The sequence below is a fragment of the Rhinopithecus roxellana genome, chromosome 4 (assembly GCF_007565055.1).
Source record: "Rhinopithecus roxellana isolate Shanxi Qingling chromosome 4, ASM756505v1, whole genome shotgun sequence".
Lineage (NCBI taxonomy): Eukaryota > Metazoa > Chordata > Mammalia > Primates > Cercopithecidae > Rhinopithecus > Rhinopithecus roxellana.
In genome coordinates this window covers 155,102,294-155,124,408 of record NC_044552.1, presented here as the reverse complement: position 1 = coordinate 155,124,408, position 22,115 = coordinate 155,102,294, and the positions used below count along the sequence as shown (strand labels likewise).

The 22,115-nt window shown below is 38.5% G+C and overlaps 1 protein-coding gene across 1 annotated transcript in view; it reads left to right on the top strand.

Annotated features, from left to right (window-relative positions):
* The window catches only part of PACRG (parkin coregulated), a 578,382-nt gene that overhangs the window by 313,937 nt on the left and 242,330 nt on the right, over positions 1-22,115 (top strand). Inside the window, exon 3 of the mRNA XM_010373150.1 lies at positions 13,121-13,292. Coding sequence (XP_010371452.1) covers positions 13,121-13,292 — 172 coding nt within the window. The remainder of the gene's footprint in view (positions 1-13,120; positions 13,293-22,115) is intronic.

Sequence of the window (22,115 nt, the reverse complement as noted above, 5' to 3'; positions counted from 1 at the left end):
CTTTCTATAATGGTTTTCTCTTTGATCGCTGAGTGATTTTAAAGTGTTCTTAAATTTCCGAATATGTGGGGTATTAAAAGTTTAGCTATCTTTTAGTTAATGATTTGTTATTTTCTTTAACTTTCTGTAGAAAATGTGACATGTATGACATCGCCATTTTGGAATTTCTTAAGACTTGTTTTGTGGCTTAGCGCTTATTCAGTTTTTCAAAATAGTCCTTATATGCTTGTAAAGAATGTGTTTTATCTAATTGTTGAATCCAAGGTTCTATGTAGGTCCATAGAGTCAAACTTACATCTAAAATTTGTGTCTAAACTTTAAATGAAAAAGTAAACAAATTATGGTGATAATAATAATAACCCTAGGAAAGTAATGTGAAAGGACCAGCCTACCAAATATTAAAATCATTTTAACAGTTGTGATAATCAGATCAAAACGGTACTGTTCACAAATAAGGAAGACAGGCCAGGGAAACAGAGTGGAAAGTCAAAAAATAGACATTTATGATACGGTGAAACCTCCAATCACTGGAGAACTAGTCAATAAATACAATAAGACAACTGGATATGACCTAAAAAAAAATCCACAGTTGGAAACTTACCTTACATTTTATACCAGGAAAAGTTACAAATAGACTAATGATTTAAATGTAAAGAAAATAAATCATAAAAGTATGAGAATAAACCATTATGAATGTTCTTTTCTGATTGTTTCTCTTCTTTATGCCACAAAATGGGGGAAATCTTTCTAAGATGACTCAAAAATCAGCATCTGTAAAGGATTAATGAATTCTAAAAACATTTTAAAATTGTCATGACAAAAGAAGAAATCGAAAGTCTTGTCACACTCAAGACTAATCTCTCTAATATAAAATAACTCTTTTGAAATAGGTCAATGCCTCAGTAGAGAAAAAAAATGGCAAAAGATAGGAAAATACAGTTCTCAGAAAAGGATATACAGATGACTTTCAAAAATAGCTTTAAAAGGTAATTATTCTCACAGAGAAATAAAACAACCCAGAAATACCATTTTTAACTGTAATGTTAAGAATCAAACTTTGATAGCATTCTCTTTGGATAGACATTAGAAAAACAGGTGGTCATTTATTTTTTATAGAAATGTAATTTGGTAGCATCTCTGTGAAGCATGACTTGACAATATGTATCAAAATGACCAATATGTATACCCATTGATAAAACAGTTCCTCTTCCAGGAATTTATCCTACAAGATACTTTTTTTTTTTTTACCTCACCTTTATTTTCCACCTTTCATTGTCATTATATTTTGAATGTGCACCTTAGAAACTAATTCAGAAGTGAAGGACATTTTCCCTTTTATGATAATCTCTTTTAATAAAAGAATTCAATTCACAAACACTTTTTATTATTACTTACATATTTTGATCCATTGTATGTAAGTTTTTCTCTCCATATTTTTTCCTGGGAACAGGAGGATGTTTACCAGCCTTCAAGAGAAAGCTGATACAGTTTTTTTCATTCCCTCTTCTCTATTCTCTTGGAAGTTCATTTTAGTTTTCAGAATAGGTATTCTTAAACTTTAATATGCTTAATTATTTGATAAGTGTAAAGGGTATCAAGAACTTTATCCTCATCTCTTTCAAGGCAGAGATATTACCTTTGACCCAGATTACCTTCCTCTCATCTTCCTTGCTATTCCCTTCTGGTATCTTAGCCCTGCTTTGTAAACCCACCATATTGATGATTTAAAAAACTCTTGATAGTCACTGCTTATTTAGTCTTAATTCATTCAACAATTTATCTACTATTAGCTCTTTCATCTCATCTCTTTGTCCTGTGTTCAACTTACTTTTTAATAAATTTTATCCTTTGGTAAAGTTGATGATCCAGGGGTTAAAAAAATACCCTTCAGTCTTAATCTTGTCTTGTCTTTATTTGACTTGTCTTTATTTTTGAATGATGATTTTACTAAGTTGTATTGTGATGAATAATTTTTGTTCTTTGAGCATGTTGAACATATTTTACTCTGACCTCTATTAATGAGAAATGTAATTTCAGTCTAATTTGGATCTTTCATTGTAAACTATCTTTTGTTTCTAGTTGCTTTTAATCTTTTCCTTGACTTTGGAGTTTCGTAGTGTTTCTGAAAAGTGTCTAAATCTGCATTTTCCCTCTGAATATTTATATCTTTCTTAATTATAAAAAATTCCCAGTCATTATTGCTTCAAATATTGCCTTTCCCCATGATCTGTCCTTTCCTCTGGATCTCCTGTGAGTCACTCAAGGGAGCATCATGGGTCTTGGGAGTCCCTGTGATCTTTTCCATTGCTTTATCTCCTTGTGCTGCCTCTGCATTCATCTTCCAGCTCTGTGATCCAGATCTCTAATTCTCTTTTCATTTGTGGTGAATTTATTGTTCAACCTAGCTACTGAATTTTTAAGTTGATACTATATTTTTTTCCTAAACGTTGTATTTTTAAGTGAAATGTTAAGTATTTTTAAATTATTTGTCTTGAGATTTTATTCTTCTGTTTCCAGTTGTTACCTCCAGAGTTCATGTCCATGCTCATTGGTCTGTTAAGTCTTCCTTTTGGTGACTGCATTGCCACAGTGGTGGATAATTTTTCATTGCGAGCTCATCTATATTAGGGATTGCATTTTCTGTGGCATCCCATGTATGAGATTGTGCAAGTATTCATGTTTTTGCATTTGCTTTTGCCCGGGCCCCAAGGGTTTCCTTTTCATCATCTGAGACTAATTTTTTCCCTTAATTTCTGGGCTTTTTATTTCCTAGATTTCCATTTCTCAGAGGAGGTTTGTCCCACCGAGAGCTTTGTCAAACACCAGCCTCTCATTCTGTTTCCACAAACAGATTTGAAGAGATTTTCCAGTTTCTTTTTCACTGGTGAGGCAGCCCTTAAAGTGTCCTGGTTGTATGCCGGGGTCTTGGATGAGTTCCCTTCTCTCACCAAATGCTCTGTTTTCCTGAAGACATTAAAACCTTATTCCCAATGTTGGGATAATCTGATACTTCCTGGGGTCTCCTGGCATCACCTGAAACTCACTTCTGCAGCTGGATTTCATCTTTATCTCTAGCATCTGAGGATTTCCTGAGCTCAGCTTTGCGTTGGGCATATTTTTTTTTAAATCTGTAGCAGTTGATGGATCCATTTCAGTCTTGTCTGCCATCTTGCCTGAAATTTGCTTCATTTTTGCCCTTAAGAGCATTTTTCATGTTAAAAAGTCTCAATTTTAGCATTAAAAATCTCATGTGCTATATTACATGATTTTAGTTGTATATTCAGTATCATTGAAAAATATGATGAGAAATTATTTTCAGTTATTCATCACAACTGCATTCACACACATTTGAAAAATAATAGTACGTCTGCTTGTAAAATATATATATTTTCTGTAGACAGTGATTAATGCCTATCTAATTTGTAAGACCTCTTGCAATAACTCAATAGCTGCCTCAAGGGTTGAGAAACACTGTTAAGTCTTTATTTTAGAAACATCACAATAAGTCCAAAGGAGGTCATAATATATTAATAGATAATTATACTTTTCAGATTAATTTGTGTTTCTGAGCAAGATCCTTGGTAATTATAACAGCAGTCATAAGAACAGATATTTTCAATGAAATTCTAATTGCTAATAGAAGCAAGGATATGGAAAACATAAGAGCAAGTCTCTGATTTGAGTATTTTCCATGAAAGTCATTAACCTCTGATATGGTTTGGCTTTGTGCCCCCACCCAAATCTCATCTCGACTTGTAATCCCCACATGTCCAGGGAGGAACCTGATAGGAAGTCATTGGATCGTGGGAGTGCTTTCCCCCACGCTGTTCTTCTGATAGTGAGTGAATTCTCCTTCGCCTTCCACCATGATTATAAGTTTCCTGAGGCCTCCCCAGCCATGCAAAAATGTGAGTCAAACCTCTTTCATTTATAAATTACCCAGCCTCAGGTGTTTATAGTAGCGTGAAAACAGACTAACACAAGCTCACTGTGTTTCTGATGTTTCAGTATAGCATTAGTACCTTACACATTTGTTATGGGGATAAATATTTGACAGGCAAGTTCAAGTCAGAATTTTGTTGCTTCTGACCAAAGGTCACTGTAAGTTTTAAAGGTCACATAGTAGGTACTATGTGACCTTTAAAAAGTTATAAAACATGAATTTTAAAGATATAGTTTATAAGTAAAAATGCTTCACGTTTTGGGAGCTAATATCAATGTAGTCATTAATTCAGGTATTAACATATAATTTTAACTGATATGTCTAAAACAGTACTTGTTCTGTGTCCAGCTGCAAGCAATTTTCTTTTAATTCTGGATTTCTTAAACTTTAAAGAAAGATTCCCAAATTAGAAAACTACTATTTTATGGTAAATAAACCAGTTATCCTAAGAATGAAAAATTTCCTGAAATAAGTTTTGTTGTCAAATAACCTTAAAAATGACTATTTGTGAATCCAAATTAACAAAAGGAGCCAGCAATTGACAAGAACTCTTAGGAATAGCAGTCACAGTGTGATAAACACACACATACATACAGATAAGGGATTTCCTCATTTATCTCTTCTTCAGATTTTGGCTTTTATCTTAAATTATTCTCAGCATCTTTTTTTTTTAAATAAGAACCTCTTATTGTTATTTATATGGATAGATTTTAATATGTTTGCATTTGATGATATTGTAAAAAACAGAAATGTTGCCAAAGTTTTAAAAGTAAAAGGAATTTTTTAAATGTACAACTATTAGATATCAATTTTAAAACTACAAAAAAAACTCAGAATAGCCAATTAAACCCTAGTGATTTCTAGTGAAATGAGGGAAAACACAAGCATCAGGAAGCCCATCTTGTCTGTTATAATAGTCATAAAATTCCCGAAAGGTAAATAATCACTGCAATGCTAATAAGAGAAAAATAGTATTTTATTTACAGAATACATAAAGTTGTAGAATACATACATTTATAGAAACTTACATACTCCTCCACGCTACAGAGTCAGTGTGAAACAGCCGCTCCTCGGTGCAGCTGCCCTCCCTCTAGCCTAGGCACAGCCACTCATCATCTGGTCATTGTTCCTTAGCAGGGCAGCCATCTCAAGGAAGTTAACACAGGGCAGATTCAAAAGGTCAGAATGAAAATTCAATGCATGCCTACTGAACACCCACCTATTGTGTGACCAGCACTCTTCTAGGCAACGACAAGCTCCCTAAAAAAAAGAACTTAAGAAACTGTAATGAATAAATGATGAGGCTACAAAAAATCAAACAGGGTGATAGACAATAGTAGGACGGCCTCACAGAACTGAAATTGAGATGAAAGGAGTTGCCAGTGAGAGGTCTGGAGAGGAGAACGGTGTGCAGTGGACTGAATCGTGCCCCATTGCTCCCCTCCAATTCATTATGTTGAAGGGCAAATCCCAATGTGACCGTATTTGGGGATGGGGCCTGTATGGAGGTAATAAAGGTTAAGTGAGATCATAACGGTGGGGCCTTAACCCAATAGGACTATTGTCTTTATAAGAAGAGAAAGACAGACCAGCGAGCTCTCTGCGTGCACACAGAGGAAAGGCCCTGTGAAGACATTTTGAGAAGGTGACCGTCTATAAGGCTAGAAAGAGAGCCCTCCCTCCACAGAACCGGACTATGCTGGCACCCTGATCTCCAACTTCCAGCTTCCAGAACTGTGAGAAAATAAATGTCTGTTTTTCAAGCCACCTTGTCCATGGTATTTCGTTATGGCAGCCTGGGCTAAGACAGGTGCATTCGAAGAGTCACTAAGGAGGAACTGCTGCGGGACTTTTCCTTAGTTCAGCTGAAGACAGGGTTTTCTGTCCCATGGCCACGAAAATTCATGCTCGCAGACAATTTGAATTTGAATGAGTAAAACAGGGTTTTGCTGGGTGAAAAAGGAAGAAAAGACGGAAACAGGGACTCTCGCTAAGCCGGAGAGCCTGATAGGGCGCTTCCCACCGGCCATTCGCATCCCCTGCCCACTGGGAGGGGCCAGACTCCTCCCTGCTGCAAATGGCGTGAACTTGTGTGGCTCCTCCCAGTGGGCAGGCCAGATGGAGAGGGTGGAGCTTCTCCGAGGACTGCCTCCCACCTGGCTGTCTCAGAAGCAGTATGGTCAGGCCAGGCCAGGCCAAGGATTGGAGGGAGGGAATTAGGGTGACCTCCCAGTGTTGGGGGTACAACTTGACCAGGTCAATTGTGTTGTGCTGAGAACAGAAAAGGGATTCGAGGATTAGACACAAAGAAAGTCACTGGTGACCTTGATAAAAGCAACTTCAGTGAAATGGTCGGAGAGTGGGTTAAAGAGGGAACGGGAATGAGAAAGCAAGAACAATGATGATAAAGAATTCTCTTTAAAAACTTTACTATGAAGAATAATGTGGAAATGGAGCGGGGACTGGGGACAGTGTGGAAATGGAGAGGGGACTGGCGACGGCCTGGAAATGGAGAGGGGACTGCCGATGGTGTGGAAATGGAGTGGGGACTGGGGACGGTGTGAACATGGAGAGGGGACTGGGGACAGTGTGGAAATGGAGAGGGGACTGGGGACAGTGTGGAAATGGAGCAGTGGCTTTTCAGAAAAAGTACTTAAAGAGAAGTCAGATATATTATTAAGACACACACATGCACACATATCCAGGCATGCACACACACATGCACACACACACACGCACACATATACATACATGCACACACATGCACACACATATATACACACGTTCACACATACATGCAAACAAGTGCCTGATGATAACCATAATATATGAGGGATTACCAAAGCCTGGGCCAAATTCATCAACTGAAAACAAAATTGTCATAATAAAAAGGAACCCTGGAAGATATGTAAAAGGAATTTACAAACAAAAAATCATCCTGTAGCAAGTAGTACTGTATCTACCGTGTTAAAAAAGTATGTGTCTCAAAATATAATGGCAAATTGTTATTCTATTATTTTGTTGTTGTTTGTTTTTATTGTTTTATTTTTTCTTTGGCATTTTTGTCATGGTAAAATACACATAAAACTTACCATTTTCACCATTTGTAAGTGTCCACTTCAGTGGCATTAAGTACACTCATAATGTGTGACCACAACCACCATCTAGTTCCAGAACGTTTTAATCACCTCACATGGAAACTCCATGCCCAATAAGCAGCCACTTCCCAGCATCCTTTCCCCCAGCTCTTAAGCAGCCACTTTCTGTCTGTTGGATTTGTCTATTCCGAACATTTCATAGAAATGGGATCGTACAGTATGTGGTCTTTTGTGACTGGCCTCCTTCGCTTAGGAAAATGTTTTCAAGATTCATTCATGTTGTGTCATGTATCAGATGCTCCACATCCTACCCATTAGGAAAATGAAAATCTAAACCACAGGAAATACCATTTCACACACATTAGCATGGCCATCATCAAAACTACAGAAAATAACAAGTATTGGCGAGAATGTGGAGTAATTGGAGCCCTCATACATGGCTGGTGGGAATATAAAATGGTACAGCTATTCTGGAAAGCAGTTTGGCAGTTTCTTCTAAAACTAAATGTGCAACTCCCATACAACACAGCATTTGAACTCCTAGGTATATGTTCAAAGGAATTGAAACCAGATTCAATTCAAACAAAAACTTGTCCAGTAATATTCATAGCAGCATTATTCACAATAACCAAATGGCAGAAGCAACCCAAATGTCCATCAATGAATTAATGGAGAAACAAAATATGTTAAGTGCATTGAATAGAACATTATTCAGCCATTGTTTCATTGTGGGCAGGTCTGTGCCAACCTACACCTAAGTTGGAGGAAGCTGAGAGGCTAAAGAAAGAGACATACAAATCTAGTTGCTTAGAAAGAAACTTTTAATAGGGACTTATAAACAGAAGCCATGTCTGTGTCCCTGGCAGTGATGAGATGAGATGGTGGATCTTGCACCATTACCGCCCCCCTGCTCCCCCGGGACACAGGACTTATGTGCTCTCGGGGAGGGGTACATACACTTCAGAAAGAATGGCCAGGAATTTGCTCTCATGGTGGGATTTATGGTAAGTAGGTGCTCTTACACAAGGCGGAATAAACTGGAAACCTCAGAGGCATTCCCGGAACTGAGGTTAATCAGAAGCCAACATGGCAGATGAGCACCCAGGATGGAGTTCCTTTGGCTTCTACTCTCCACCCCTCTAATGCGACTCTTACAATCTCTCACGCCCTCCTCTTCCATGATCATCCCTGAGCCTTAGAGAGGGTGCTTGATGTTGTCAAGCGTTAGCAGCAGTGCTTTGGCAATGGAAAATAGATCAGGTCTAGTGCAATTCCTAATGAGGGAGGTTCACAGGCTGTTGAAGCACCTCTAGTCTTCAGAATACCATGACTTCGGTTTTCTCAAGAGTAAAACAGTGCAAGATACATAACATTAATAATTTGCACTCAAGGATTACAGTCAAAAGAGAATTTGTATCCCGGAACAACAACAAAAAAGTACCTATTCCATTAAAGAGCCAACTGAAAGTATCATGAAGAAAATTAAAACCTGGTTCCTCCTTAGGCTTGCAGACAGAAAATAATTTGGGATTTAGCCCAAATTATAGCTAAATTATAAAAACTCGAAAACAATGGTGAGGGCTAGTATCCAAATTTTTTGGTCTCTAGTTTCCCCATTTCTGCCAAGGATAAATCATAATAGGACCAATTTATTTTCAAAATAAATTTTGGTCTCATTATACTTGGCCTGGTTATTTGCATAAAATATGGCAAGAATAGTGATCAACCTGATCTGATCTGCTTTTTTTTTTTTTTTTTCCAGACAGAGTCTCACTCTGTCACCCAGGCTAGAGTGCAGTGGCACAATCTCGGCTTACTGCAGCCTTGACCTCCTGAGCTCAAACAATCCTCCCATCTCAGCCTCCCAAGTAACTGGGACCACAGGTGTGTGCCACCACTCTGGTTAATTTTTTATTTTTTGTAGAGACAGAGTCTCAGTATGTTATTCAGACTGGTAGGCTCTTTTTAAGTTGGCTTTGCTGGAACTTTTATGAGAAATTGTGGATTCTGCTTTTTAAAAGCCTCAAGGCTAGGAGGCAAGCCAAGGATTCACCATTAGACTGTGCTTATAATACCTATACAAATTCCTCTCTTCTTGAGGTCCCACAATAACTTAAGGTTCCCAGGCCTGTTAGTAAATGACATTCTTTACTTACCACAGGTCAGGAACCTTGGAAGAGAATCATTTAGACAAGGTACTCAGCCAGTCTTTCCTAGAAAGACTATATAAGGTCAACCTCCATTCTTCAGTCTGGTCAATTCTGAAAATATGCCATTCCGGTCAATGCCTCGGTAAAATAATCAGTGTCTCCAATTATGCCCTGTTAGAAAAGAAAACAGATTCCTACTGAACTTATGCAAATAACTCTGTTGCTATCAGATAAAAATACTCATAAATGGTTTCCAAATTTAGGGTAACTCAGGTAGAGAGAAGGGTAAATTTTGCTCACAAAATTGTACTTTATCCAACCTCTAAGCTATAAACAGCTCAAAAGAAAAAGAATTTCCTTGACTCTTCTTCAATCAGAGTGGCAGCCTTCCAAGGAGGATTATGTACATTCACCTTGGAACTGCCATCCACAAGCCCTGCAGCTCTTTGTCCATCAGGTGAGAGCTGCCTATTGAGCACTGTAGAATCCAGCAGCTCCTCACACAGTTCCAGAGTCAGTCGAACAAAAGCCATATCTGTGTCTTTGGTGGCAGTGAGACGAAGTGGTGGATCCCCACCTGTTGTTCTAATATTAAGGCAACATATTTGCAATGACAACAGATATTTCCAAATAATGTGCAAACAGGTCATAAAAAGAACTAATGAAGGCTGGGCGTGGTGGCTCATGCCTGTAATCCCATCACTTTGGGAGGCCGAAGTGGGTGGATCACCTAAGGCCAGGTGACCTCTAATAAAAAAAAAAAAAAAAAATCTCAACTTAAAAAAAATGCAAAATTAACTGGGTATGGTGGCGCATGCCTGTAATCCCAGCTACTCGGGAGGCTGAGGCAGGAGAATTGCTTGAACCGGTAGGCGGAGGTTGCAGTGAGCCAAGATCGCACCATTGCATTCTAGCCTGGGCAACAAGAGCAAACTCCATCTCAAAACAAACAAACAAACAAACAGAAACAGTTAAAAAAGAAAGAACTAATGAGAAGATAATTTTTTTGTAGGAAAGAATTGCTGTGGTCAGTGATATTGGAGGATACGAAGATGTAGAGATAATTATTTTTTCTTTCTCAATTTCTCTCATTCAATCTTTCATTTGACTTTTGTCTTTCAATTGCTTCTTTTTTCTCTTTTCTCATAACTTTTGTTTTTCAAAATTTTGAGAAGAGGAATTATGCAGGTACTCAGTATTTGTTGTTGGAAGGCACATTATAAGTGAAAAGTGGGAAAAACAAATCTGTAAGTTACTTTAGACACTTAAAATCTAATGTCAAAGGAATGAAGAAAGCAAAAGGATAGAAAAGATGTGATAAATAAACCAGTTATAGCAATAATAATATTATATTAGACTCAGACAAACTGCATCAATAATGATAAAGAGGATAAGGACATAAGGGTAAATTGAACAATTCACCAGGAGGTTATAATAATGCTGAACCTCAATGTGCCAAACAACAAAGCCTGACAGGCAGTGCCATGTCATATAGCCAGACTGCTTGGGCTTGAAACCTAACTCCAGCACTGACTAGCTGTAGACCTTAGGCAAATTATTTAATCTCTCTCTGTTTCAGTTTGTTCATATTGAAAATTAGGATATTAATAATGCCTACGTCTTCCAGTTGCTTGAGGATCAAATGAACTAACACAGTGTTCACAACAAGTGTCTGGCATCACAAACATTGGTGTTATTATTGTTACTGTTGTTGATATTAGTATTGTTGCCCCAAAACATATAAAGAAGAAATAGAATTCCAAGGAAAAATAGACATGTCAACAGTCTTAGTAGAAGACTTTTAACTTTATTTATCTCTTGCTAAGATAAATATAAGTTTGGAAATGTTTAAGATAGCTGCAACAAAATGTTTGAACAGGATGTTTTAGCTTTAAAGTCATTACCAAAAAGTAAATAGAACATAGTGTACATAACAAAACTACAAAATACAAAGAAAAAGGTAAATAAAAAACAACAACTGGAGACCAAAAAATAAGATGACGGAAGTTAAATGAGGCCATAAATGTAAATGACTTAATGTATTAAAATATAACCATCTTAACCCATAGTAAAATACAAAATTTAATTTTGTACTTATAAGAAACACTTGTAAAAGTGTGACAATAAGCTAAAAGAATTAGCAAAACATACCAAAATGTTTTAAAAATATAGTATAGATGACATTTTTATTATGAAATTAGTATACAAGGTAAAATTATCCATAACAACGTCGGGCCTTTAGGACCTAAGAAAAAAATAATTGTTTCAAATTGTACAAAATAATGTTTTAAAACATTTCCAAATGCACATAATCTCTGAGAAAAATATATATTCCATAAACGTATGCTGAATAAAGTAAATTTTATAAATATAAAAGGAAAATAAAGTAAAACTGATGTCTGTGTAAACCTACATTAGGGATTTTTTTCTATGCTCCAGTTCCAACAGAGGATCTGGACATTGCCTCTTGCCTGCTTACTTCCTTGCCCTTCCGGCTTGGGGACCTGTAGGAAATTTGATTCACCCCAACCCACAGTAAACACTCAGGAACATGACGGGTTTGTTACCAGTTACCCACATCCAGGGGTAGGCAGGCATGTGGCGTGAAATTCTAGAATGCTGAGGGAGAGCTGGTAGGTACAAAAATCTCCCGCTAAGTGGTATTACAATTTTTGGTTACAAAATCAGAATATCTCTTTTTATCCCATAAATATATATTAATATATATATAATGTATGGAATATATAGGGAATAAATATATGTATAATTTGTCTCTACATAGGGAATATATATATGCAATTTATCAAGGAAAAAAATTGTTAATCTCCTACTAATGTAAAAGGGAGTTTCTCAAAGGTCTCGATGGGCTCCTCACTTGATTAGAAGGTGGTGACTAGAAGCTGGGTGCATTCATAAGGATTTGAAAACCAAGGAAATGACCACCTCTTGCTGGGAAGGCCCCATCCCTTGCTCTGTGTACATGTGTTACACCTGCAGTCTGAGTCTGTGGGCTCCTTTCCATGTACACTCTCACCTTCAGCTCTGACACCTTGCTGGCAGTAGCTCAGGCCACAGGTACCCTAGACAGTGGAGGACTCGAGCAAGACCGAATCTTCTACAGGTAGATGATTCCCAACTCACAATCTCTTTTCTCAGCCCCAGAATTTTAGTTCCCATTCCCTGGTGCTGCTGGATGCTATTGCCAAGGTCCGGACAGGGGAACATGGAGGGACTCTGAGGGTGATGGATGGAGACGTGGGAAAGAGATTTGTCTCTGCTCCCAGAAGAAGCAGACGAAGGGAGATTGGGACATTTTGACTTTGAGGTGACAGTGGTCCCAGGTTCAGCCCACTCTTTGTCCTCTCCATTTGTTCTTGATGGCCTGAATGTTCTACTTGTCATCCAGGCTCCAGTGAACAAGCCAGGAATCAGGCTTGACCTCTCACTGTCCTGTTTGCCCCAAAGAAGGCATGCCTCCCAGGAACATATGAACATGCACTTCTGTAGCTTTCTTCTTAGAACCTTGGGCGCCAACCTTTTCAGCTGCTTTTATTTCTTTCATTTTATTTTTACATGGATCTTTTCAGCAAACATTCTAGAGGCTTCTTGAATCCTGTTCAATATCATACTTGAGCCAAATGGTAACAAATTAACAAAAAGGCAGCAAATTGTTAATATGCTCTCAATATGTATTATATGTGGATGGGAGATTTGACTGTTAAGATCTAAAGGTCCATGACTTTAACCTCACTGCTAATTGATTCAGGACACCATGACATACTTCAGGTCGTTGGGTGGATGGGTTAAGAAAGTCTCCCTGAAGTTCTAAGAGTGTGTCCCTCAGGAGTGGGTGACAGCTCCACAGCTCGTCTGCCTTGCTCTGCTGGAATGCTGTTTTCACATGGCGTTTCTTCTCTCTCTACTTTCAGGTAGAAATTGAGAAGCTGGATTACCATCATTATCTGCCTCTGTTTTTTGATGGGCTTTGTGAAATGACATTTCCCTATGAATTTTTTGCTCGGCAAGGAATCCACGACATGCTGGAACACGGTGGGAACAAGATCCTACCTGTCCTTCCACAGCTCATTATCCCGATAAAAAGTAAGTGAACAGGTGAAAAAGCATCACTCAGTTTATACGGTGTTGCTTTTTGACAACTTGCTAATTAAGCAATAAAGCACAACAGACTGAGGTGGTCCCCAGGTTTTGCAGGAATTTTCATAAATTGACTTAGGAGGCCAAACAACCCAAATCTCCAAAAATATATCCCGTCATCAATATTTCACTATGGCTTAGCCACATACATAAACCAAATTCCATGGGGCTTGTGCTAATTTACAATGTCTCATAGTAATGACATAAGCATTAACTTATGCATCCAGAGGTCTTTACCCGCTGCTGCTAACTTCCAAGTCTTTTTTTTCTAAGTGGCATCTCTAACTTTTAAATTATAAACACAGTTATGTTGAGTACATTTGAGGTAGTCGGATTCATAATTTTAAGGAAGGGAAGCCCAGCTGCATAAGTGAAAAGAAACATGTTTTTAAATACCTGAAATTTTTAATCTACAATAGGTAAGGTGGTGACTCTGTGGTAGCCCCGTGATTGGCTTTGTCTGTCTGTGAAATGAGATTGTCCTTCCTTTCTGCATGCACCTTACTCACATAGTTGCATGGCCCCTTGGACTAGTTGTCTAAAGCACCTGAGGTTGTCCCAGGAGACAGCCTTCCAGGGCTCCAGAACACTCTCTGTCCATTCTTACCTTGCTGCCAATAGAGCTACCCTGATGGGCATGCCTGGCATCCACTGGTACAGGCTCAGGAAGAGGATGGCCTCTCCTCAAGTCAAGGTGGCAGGCCTGACCCCTCTAACCCTCACCAGCACACTCCCTCCCCAACCCCAGAATTGCCCATCTGTCCCGCATTGCTACTGCTGCTATTGCTACTACTAATTAAAATCAGACAATAAGTGCCTTCTCTGAACACTCATTCTGCAGATGAGGGAGACCCTACCTTTTTCTCAGTCAGAGCTGCTCCAGGCACTTTTACCCCCTGGATCCAGGCCCAACTGCCCATGGCTTCGAGAGATGAGGGGCCCCTGCTTCTCTCACCCCAAGTTCCACCTCATCTTCCACTCCAGGATGGACAGCTTCCCAAAATGATTGACAGGACACTTAGCTAGCCTTCTAGGTTGGGGAACCCCACCCCCACCAGCTCAGGTGAGCTCTTCCCACGTGGTTTCATCAGAACAAGAACAAACTAGCTCAACATAGGATCATCTCCCAGAGTCTGGATTATTTAATCTTATCCATGGTCACCTGCCATTCATTGGAATGTATCATGATCAAAATGCTAGATTTCCACAGTTCTGCTCTTACTGCTTGCATCAATCAACTCTGAAATTCTCCCTCAGATCTTTGAGGTCTCCATAGAGATCTGTAACTGACCACCACATTTCCACCAAGACAGACAGAGTGAAACCAAACCAAAGGACGGTGCTACCTGATGTGAAAGTAACATGGAGAGAAAAGAGACCCTGAAAAGGAACCTATTAAATATCAGCTTGCTTCCCTCTTTAAAGGCTGTCAGGCTCTTTAAAGGCTGTCAGGGAGGGTGTAGTGTCCTGAGCCACATTAAAACCTTTTCCAAAAGTAGTTTCTTCTCTCAGGTGGGTCACATTTTTGAGTACATTAAATTCTACTTGAACTGCTACATTTCTAAAGGATGGTATGTAGTTTTCTCTGATAAACAAGAAAGGCCCAGAATATTCTCCACAGGAACTGTGTGTTCTTTTCCTCTGGCAGAATAGCAACAATATTTGGACGTATATTCTTTTGTTTTTTTCTTTATTTAATCAATGCTTCATGTTGGGATCACTGCCTTCTCAGGGGTCTCTCCCTCAGAGCCCAATGGAAGACACTGACAGGCAGAAAAGGAATTGCTGAGTAATATTTTGATTATGCTGTCTGCAATTAAAGCATACCACACTGGAGTTTTTCAGGCCAAGGTAAAGTGATTTTCAACTTTGTTTGATCTGTATTTTGAAGATACATAAATGAGTTAAGAGAGGAGTGAGGTGATTAAATTTACAGTACACACATGCTAGAGGTCATCTGCTGATAAGTGAAAACGTTATCAAGAGCTCAGTAAACATGATTTGCCAGGGAAAATTAACTAGACATGAATTTGATGATTTAGGGTTCCGGAAGCAATGACAGTTTATCTTGGTTGATGTCACTGTGTGGCTTTCAGCGCTTCTGCTACTCGATACTGATCCTGAGTCTAACTGCTCCTTCCTTCTCAATCTGTTTGTCACTAAAAGCCAGACTTTTCTCAGGAAGAAATGCTGATTTCTTATGTAAGGTCATGCACAGTTCCAGCACAGTGTGAAAAATAATATGTGCATAAAGAAACTCTTTCAGGGGGAATTCCAGAAGCAGGCTAGTGGATCTAGAAATGGGTTGATGTATATAACTGACATAACATATAACATCTCTGTGTATTTTATTTTCACACCGTACCCAGTAAAATTTTGACTGTATCCAGGGGCAAAAATTAACCTCACCATTACCAGCAAGCAGACTAGAAGTTTTGTTTTTTTTTTTTTTTAAATTCTAACTAATATCTATGAAAACAAAGCAAAATGTATAAACTCACTGTGAGACAGTGAGCTAGAATTAGCCGCCCTTGTATTTCTGGAACCTGGGTTGATTTCAACAAATTAGAAGGCTGATAATACTGAAAGGAGAAATTGACACATTTGGTGGCTCTGGGCTTTCTAATATGATAACAAACAAGGATTCACCATTTTTTTCTCCTGCTGCTGCTTGGTTCAAACCCCCAAGTTCTGGAATAACCCACACAGTGGATCTCGGACACCTGTTTCACTGATGTTGTTTTCTGGTACAACTACTGCTGCTCCCTTTTCCCTCCCACCTTTCTGATTTCCATCTTGAGTTAGTTGGGGTCAGAAACTCCAAAATCATACTGACATAAAGTGCTCAGGGTTGATGATGGAGCATTGATTGCTGGGAGCAGCAGCAAAACCTCGTAGGGGAGGATGAGAAAACAGCAGCTCTCTTACTTGTCTGGATCGGGGATTGCAGATTCACATTTACCCCATCCAGTAAGGAAAAGATAAATCCTTCTCAATCCGTCAGAGCAATACCAGGAGGCAGTGTCTGGAATCTCCACATATGAAATTCAGAAGGGGATTCTTCCAAAATAGCGGTCAAGAGGGCAGAGAGGGGCCAAGAGCAACCGGCAAACTCTGTCTGAGAATCTCTCTCCTCAATAAAAGCGAGAACATTATCAACACTGCAGCCACAGGGGGCCATGGGAAAAATCTCTACACACAGGGAAGCAAGTATTGTGCACAAGCAGAGAAAAAGAATACCTCAACAACATTTGGCATAAGAACCAGAAGAAACTTGTAGAAACTTGTTCGACATCCTCAGGATTCAGGAAGACAGTGGCCTCTGAGAAACAGAAGCAGAAATCCAGAAGAGGAGATTAGACTCAAATAAACAGAAGTCCATTTTGAACAGGACAAGGCAAACTGAAAATGCTGTAGTAGAACTAAAATCTCCATAGAAGTATAGAGAATAATCAACTGCACAAGATCAATTATAAATGCAACCTCAAGGAGCTCTCTCAGAAAAGACAAGTGTATAAAAATGAGGCCAGAAAAGATATTAAACTGGAGGACATAGGACGCGAAAGAGTTAAAAGTTATGTATTGCCAAGAGGAACTATCAGAGCAACAGTAACAGCAACCATAATGGCAGAGGTGATTGATTCAAAGGATGTTCTGGGAGGGAAAATTATCTCTTATTATGCGGGTAAAAAATACTCACGGCAACCTAAAGAGCATCAGTGAAAACAGACTCAGGTGGACACACAATTTGCCAAAAAGTTTAAATTATAACATAAAGAAAAATCCTTCAAACGTCTGGAAAGGGGAAAAAGCTGTACACCAAGAAATAATACTAACTGAGGCTAAGATTTTTTGCAAGAGTAAATTCCAGACAACAGAGCACTTTTTAGAGAATTGGGGGAGAAACATCTTGGGCATGATTTTACCCTGGTCATGTGAATAAAAACACTATGGACGCAATGACTCCAGTACCCCTCTGTCCTCCATCCAGAAGGTAACTGGGGATGTGCTCCAGCTCACAGCAAGTAAAGTACAGTGAGAGTCCCCAAGTGAGGACAGTGTAGTGTGAAAAGCAGTCAGCTCTAAACCTAGAGTTATGTCTAAATAGTGGATGGAAAAGAGTTTCAAAGCCACATGAAGTGTTGAATCATAATTTTGCAGTAATGACTCTTTAAAATTCCAAGAAAACTGGAGTCTAAACCCTCAAAGTCAATGCAGAAGATAGAGGTAGTTAAACAGAGTCTGTCTATCAAAAGGACAAAAGCTGAGTAGACAGCGAGGAAAGGCTATGAACCAAAAGCACAAAATAGGATGAAGAACGTAACATCCAATAATAGATTAGCTACAAAAATTATCTTTAAAACTGAAAAAACAAAATCTGTACGTAAACGCTCTAAAACACAAAATAATACTTAACTATGTTCAAAGATATATTGGAATAAATAAAAAAGAAAGCAGTAGTGATTTTAATTTTAGAAAAGTCAAATTCAATGTAAAGAGTTTTCAAGTGTATAAAGAGGATCAATTTATAATGATTAAAATATTCACAATAAAAATTTAATAGTCATGGCCCTCTGTGTACTGCAAACTATGACATCACATTTAAGAAAGAATCAGCTGCTGCTACTCATCGTTTTCACCCCTGGAAGGAAGGTAGACTTCTTGACTGAGAGCTAAAAAGGCCTGTCCTTCCTCCACTGCCTGACTTTTGACTTTAAGATCTAGGGTCTTTACCAACCCCAAGTGAACAGCCTGCCCTCTAAAGCACTGCTTCCAAGCCTTCGGTGTGCATCTGCGGACCTTGTAAAATGCAGGCTCCAGATCAGTAGATGCGAACGGACCTGAAATGCTGCATTTCTAACGAGCCCGTGGTCGATGCTGATGCCCTGGGCTGAGGCAAAGCCTGCCAGGGCACAGAGGATGCTTGGATGCCCCAGGCCCTACCAAAGAGTCCTGGACACGAGAGCCAGGTGTGGGACATGGGTGGGAGGGGAAGAGATGAACGATAATTTTCTCCCTTGTATGTGGCATCAGGAGATGCTGCATTGTTCACAATGTGCATGATTAGAGAAACACAACTTTAAGATTTTAGGCCTTAAGTGTAACCATTAATGGATTAAAATAGATGGTACGTCATATGAGATATAAGTGAAAGAAAAAACTTTCAGTAAGGCAATCATTTTTTAAAGACAGCGAAGGTAACTTTAAAAATAATAAAAATACAACAAGAGGACAAAAGGAAAACCAAATAATCTGTTGTTTTCACAAAGCATTGGGAGAAATAATTCACTAGTCACAGGGAAAAAAGTCTTGATTTGGAAACTCCTTTGAAAGACTGGTTTTAGCAGGGACTGCCAGTCACCTCATATTGATTAGAATTTAACTCCCCTCCACAAACATACGTTCTTCCCCCCTAATTTATGATCACATAAATACTTTTCACTGCAAGTCCCACATCTGCTATGATTACTTTTCTTATACAACTTGTTTTTCTCGGCATTGATAATTGCCTCTCATTTTGCATGCTTGATTTTTATATACTTCCTAATTTTCTTCAAGTATTACAAAGTCTATCAAAAAATATTATTTTCCAAATGTTCAGAACATTAAATAACCCAGATTTATCTGATTTCATCGGAAATTAATTTTATTTCCCTTTCTGGAGACATTCACTCCTCCACCCTCCATCCATCCATCTGCTCCAGTCTGGACCACATGTTATCTTGGCCTGACACTTCCTGTTACTCTTCTTTTAAGTTCAACCTCTTTCCTTAGCTCTTTGTCTTGTTTTCCTCATCATTGTTACAGTGCACATCTCCTAGTAATTTCCTGGAAGCATATGAAAGGTATATTTTTTAGTTCTTGCATATCTGAAAATTCTATCATCAAACTTGATTATGAGTTTGCTTTGTTGAAAACACTTTTCATTCATAACAGGGAGGTCATGTCTCCATCGCCTCCAGAGTCTTGTTTTGCTTTGAAAATCTTGATGCATCTGATTTTTTAGTCATTTTCCTGTGACCTATTGGTCTCCAATCTCTGAACATTTTTGAATCTTTATCTCTGGTGATATGAAATTTTATGTGGATATACTTTGATGTGTTTTTTAAATCAATTTTCCTAGGAAATTTCAATTTAGAGACCTATGTCTTTCCGCACTAAAAATTTTTATGTGTTTTTTTTTTTTTTTTTTTTTTTTGAGACGGAGTCTCGCTCTGTCGCCTAGGCTGGAGTGCAGTGGCCGGATCTCAGCTCACTGCAAGCTCTGCCTCCTGGGTTTACACCATTCTCCTGCCTCAGCCTCCCAAGTAGCTGGGACTACAAGCGCCCGCCACCTCGCCCGGCTAGTTTTTTGTATTTTTTAGTAGAGACGGGGTTTCACCGTGTTCGCCAGGATGGTCTCGATCTCCTGACCTCGTGATCTGCCCGTCTCGGCCTCCCAAAGTGCTGGGATTACAAGCTTGAGCCACCGTGCCCGGCCTTATGTGTTACTTCTTTAACAGTATCTTCTCTCTGTCTTCTCTTGGTTTTCTGATGTAATTCCAGCTGGTCATCTATAATGCCTCCCAGTGGATTCTCTTAGTTCTTTGTCTTTCTGTTCGTATTTCCCTACTCTGTCTCTTAGTTCTATCTCCTGGGAAATGTCCTTGACTCTATCTTCCAAAATTGTGAATATTTCACTTTAGTTATTTTAACTTTCCTTTCCTCTGACAGTTCCTTTTTATACTATTTGATTCTTTTATGTTTATTATCTTATCTCTCTGTGAATATTTATTATAGATTTGTAGGGCTTTTCTTTGTTTGGGGTGGGGGGTATCTAGCAGTTTCTTTTTGGCTTCCTGACTATTTTTTTGACTTATTCAGTAAAAGTAAATTTTCCCTTTGCTAGCATTTCAGACTTTCTTTTTCCTGCCTGTAGATCAACAGGTAATATACTGGCTAAGAGCATAGCCTGGAATCAGACTCACTAATTGACCAACAAGACAGTACCTCTATGAGTCTGCAAGAATCTCAGCATTACTGGGCTTGCAGTGCCCACAGTGCAGATACAGCTTAGACAACAATACCCAAGTCTTTTCAAATATCTGAAAAGCCTTCCAAAGCAGGATAGGTACAAATAAGCCCAGACTGTGAAGACTACAATACCTAACTTTTCAATGCTCACACATTAAGGATCAAGACCATCCAGGAAAACATGACCTCACCAAAAAGAAAAAAAAAAAAAAAACCCTAAGTTAGATACCAGGTACCAATCCTGCAGAAATAGAGACATGTGATTTTTCAGACAAGGAATTCAAAATAGCTGTATTGAGGAAATCCAAAGATATTCAAGATGACCCAGAGAAGAAATTTAGGATTCTATTAGATAAATTTAACAAAGAGATCAAAATAAAAAGAACCAAGCAGAAATTTTGGAGTTGAAAAATGCAATGACATACTGAAGAATGCATCAGAATCTTTTAATATCAGAATTGATCATGTCAAAGAAAGAATTAGTGAGCTTGAAGACAAGATGCTGGAAAATACATAGTCAGAAGAGACAAAAGAAAAGAGAATGTAATATAATGAAGCACACTTACAGGATCTAGAAAATAGCCCCAAAGGAGAAAATCTAAGAGTTATTGGCCTTAAAAAGAAGGTAGAGAAAGAGATGGGGTAGAAAGTTTATGCAAAGGGATAATAACAGAGAACTCCCCAAATCTAGAGAAAGATATTAATATCCAAGTACAAGAAGGTTATAAAACACCAATCAGATTTAAGCCAAAGAAGACTACCTCAAGACATTTAATAATTAAACTCCCAAAGGTTAAGGATAAAGAAAGGATCCTAAAAGCAGCAAGAGAAAATAAACAAATAACATTCAATGGAGCCCTAATACATCTGGCAGCAGATTATTCAGTAGAAATCTTACAAGCCATGACATACTTACAGTGTTGAAGGAAAAAACTTGTAACCTGGAATATATCTAGCAAAATTATCCTTCAAACATGAGTGAGAAATAAAGACTTTCCCAGAAAAACAGAAGCTGAGGGATTTCATCAACACCAGACCTGTACTACAAGAAATGACAGAGGGAGTACTTCAACAAAAAAATTAGCCAGGCGTGGTCATGGGTGCCTGTAGTCCCAGCTACTTGGGAGGCTGAGGCAGGAGAATGGCATGAACCCAGGAGGTAGAGCTTGCAATGAGCCAAAATCATGCCACTGCATTCTAGCCTGGGCAACAGAGTGAAGACTCCGTCTCAGAAAAAAAAAAAAAAAAAAAAAAAAAGACACAGAGTGGCTGGATGGATTAGAAAACAAACAAACAAACAAAAAAACCCCACAAGACCCAATGATCTGTTGCCTACAGAAAACACACTTCACCTATGAAGACACACGTAGACTGAAAATAAAGAAACGGAAAAAGGTATTCCATGACAATGGAAACCATAAAAGAGCAGAAATTGCTATACCTATATCAGACAAAATAGATTTCAAGTTATAAACTATAAGAAAAGACAAAGAAGGTCACTATATAATGATAAAGGGGTCAATTCAGCAAGAGGATATAACAATTATAAATATTTAAGCATCCAACACTGGAGCACCCAGATATGTAAAGCAAATATTATTAGAGCTAAAGAGAGAGACAGACTACAGTACAATATGGACACTTCAACACCCCACTTTCTGCATTGAACAGATCTTCCAGACAGAAAATCAACAAAGAAACATTGACTTAATCTGCACGATAGTCCAACTGAATCTAGTAGATATTTACAGAGCA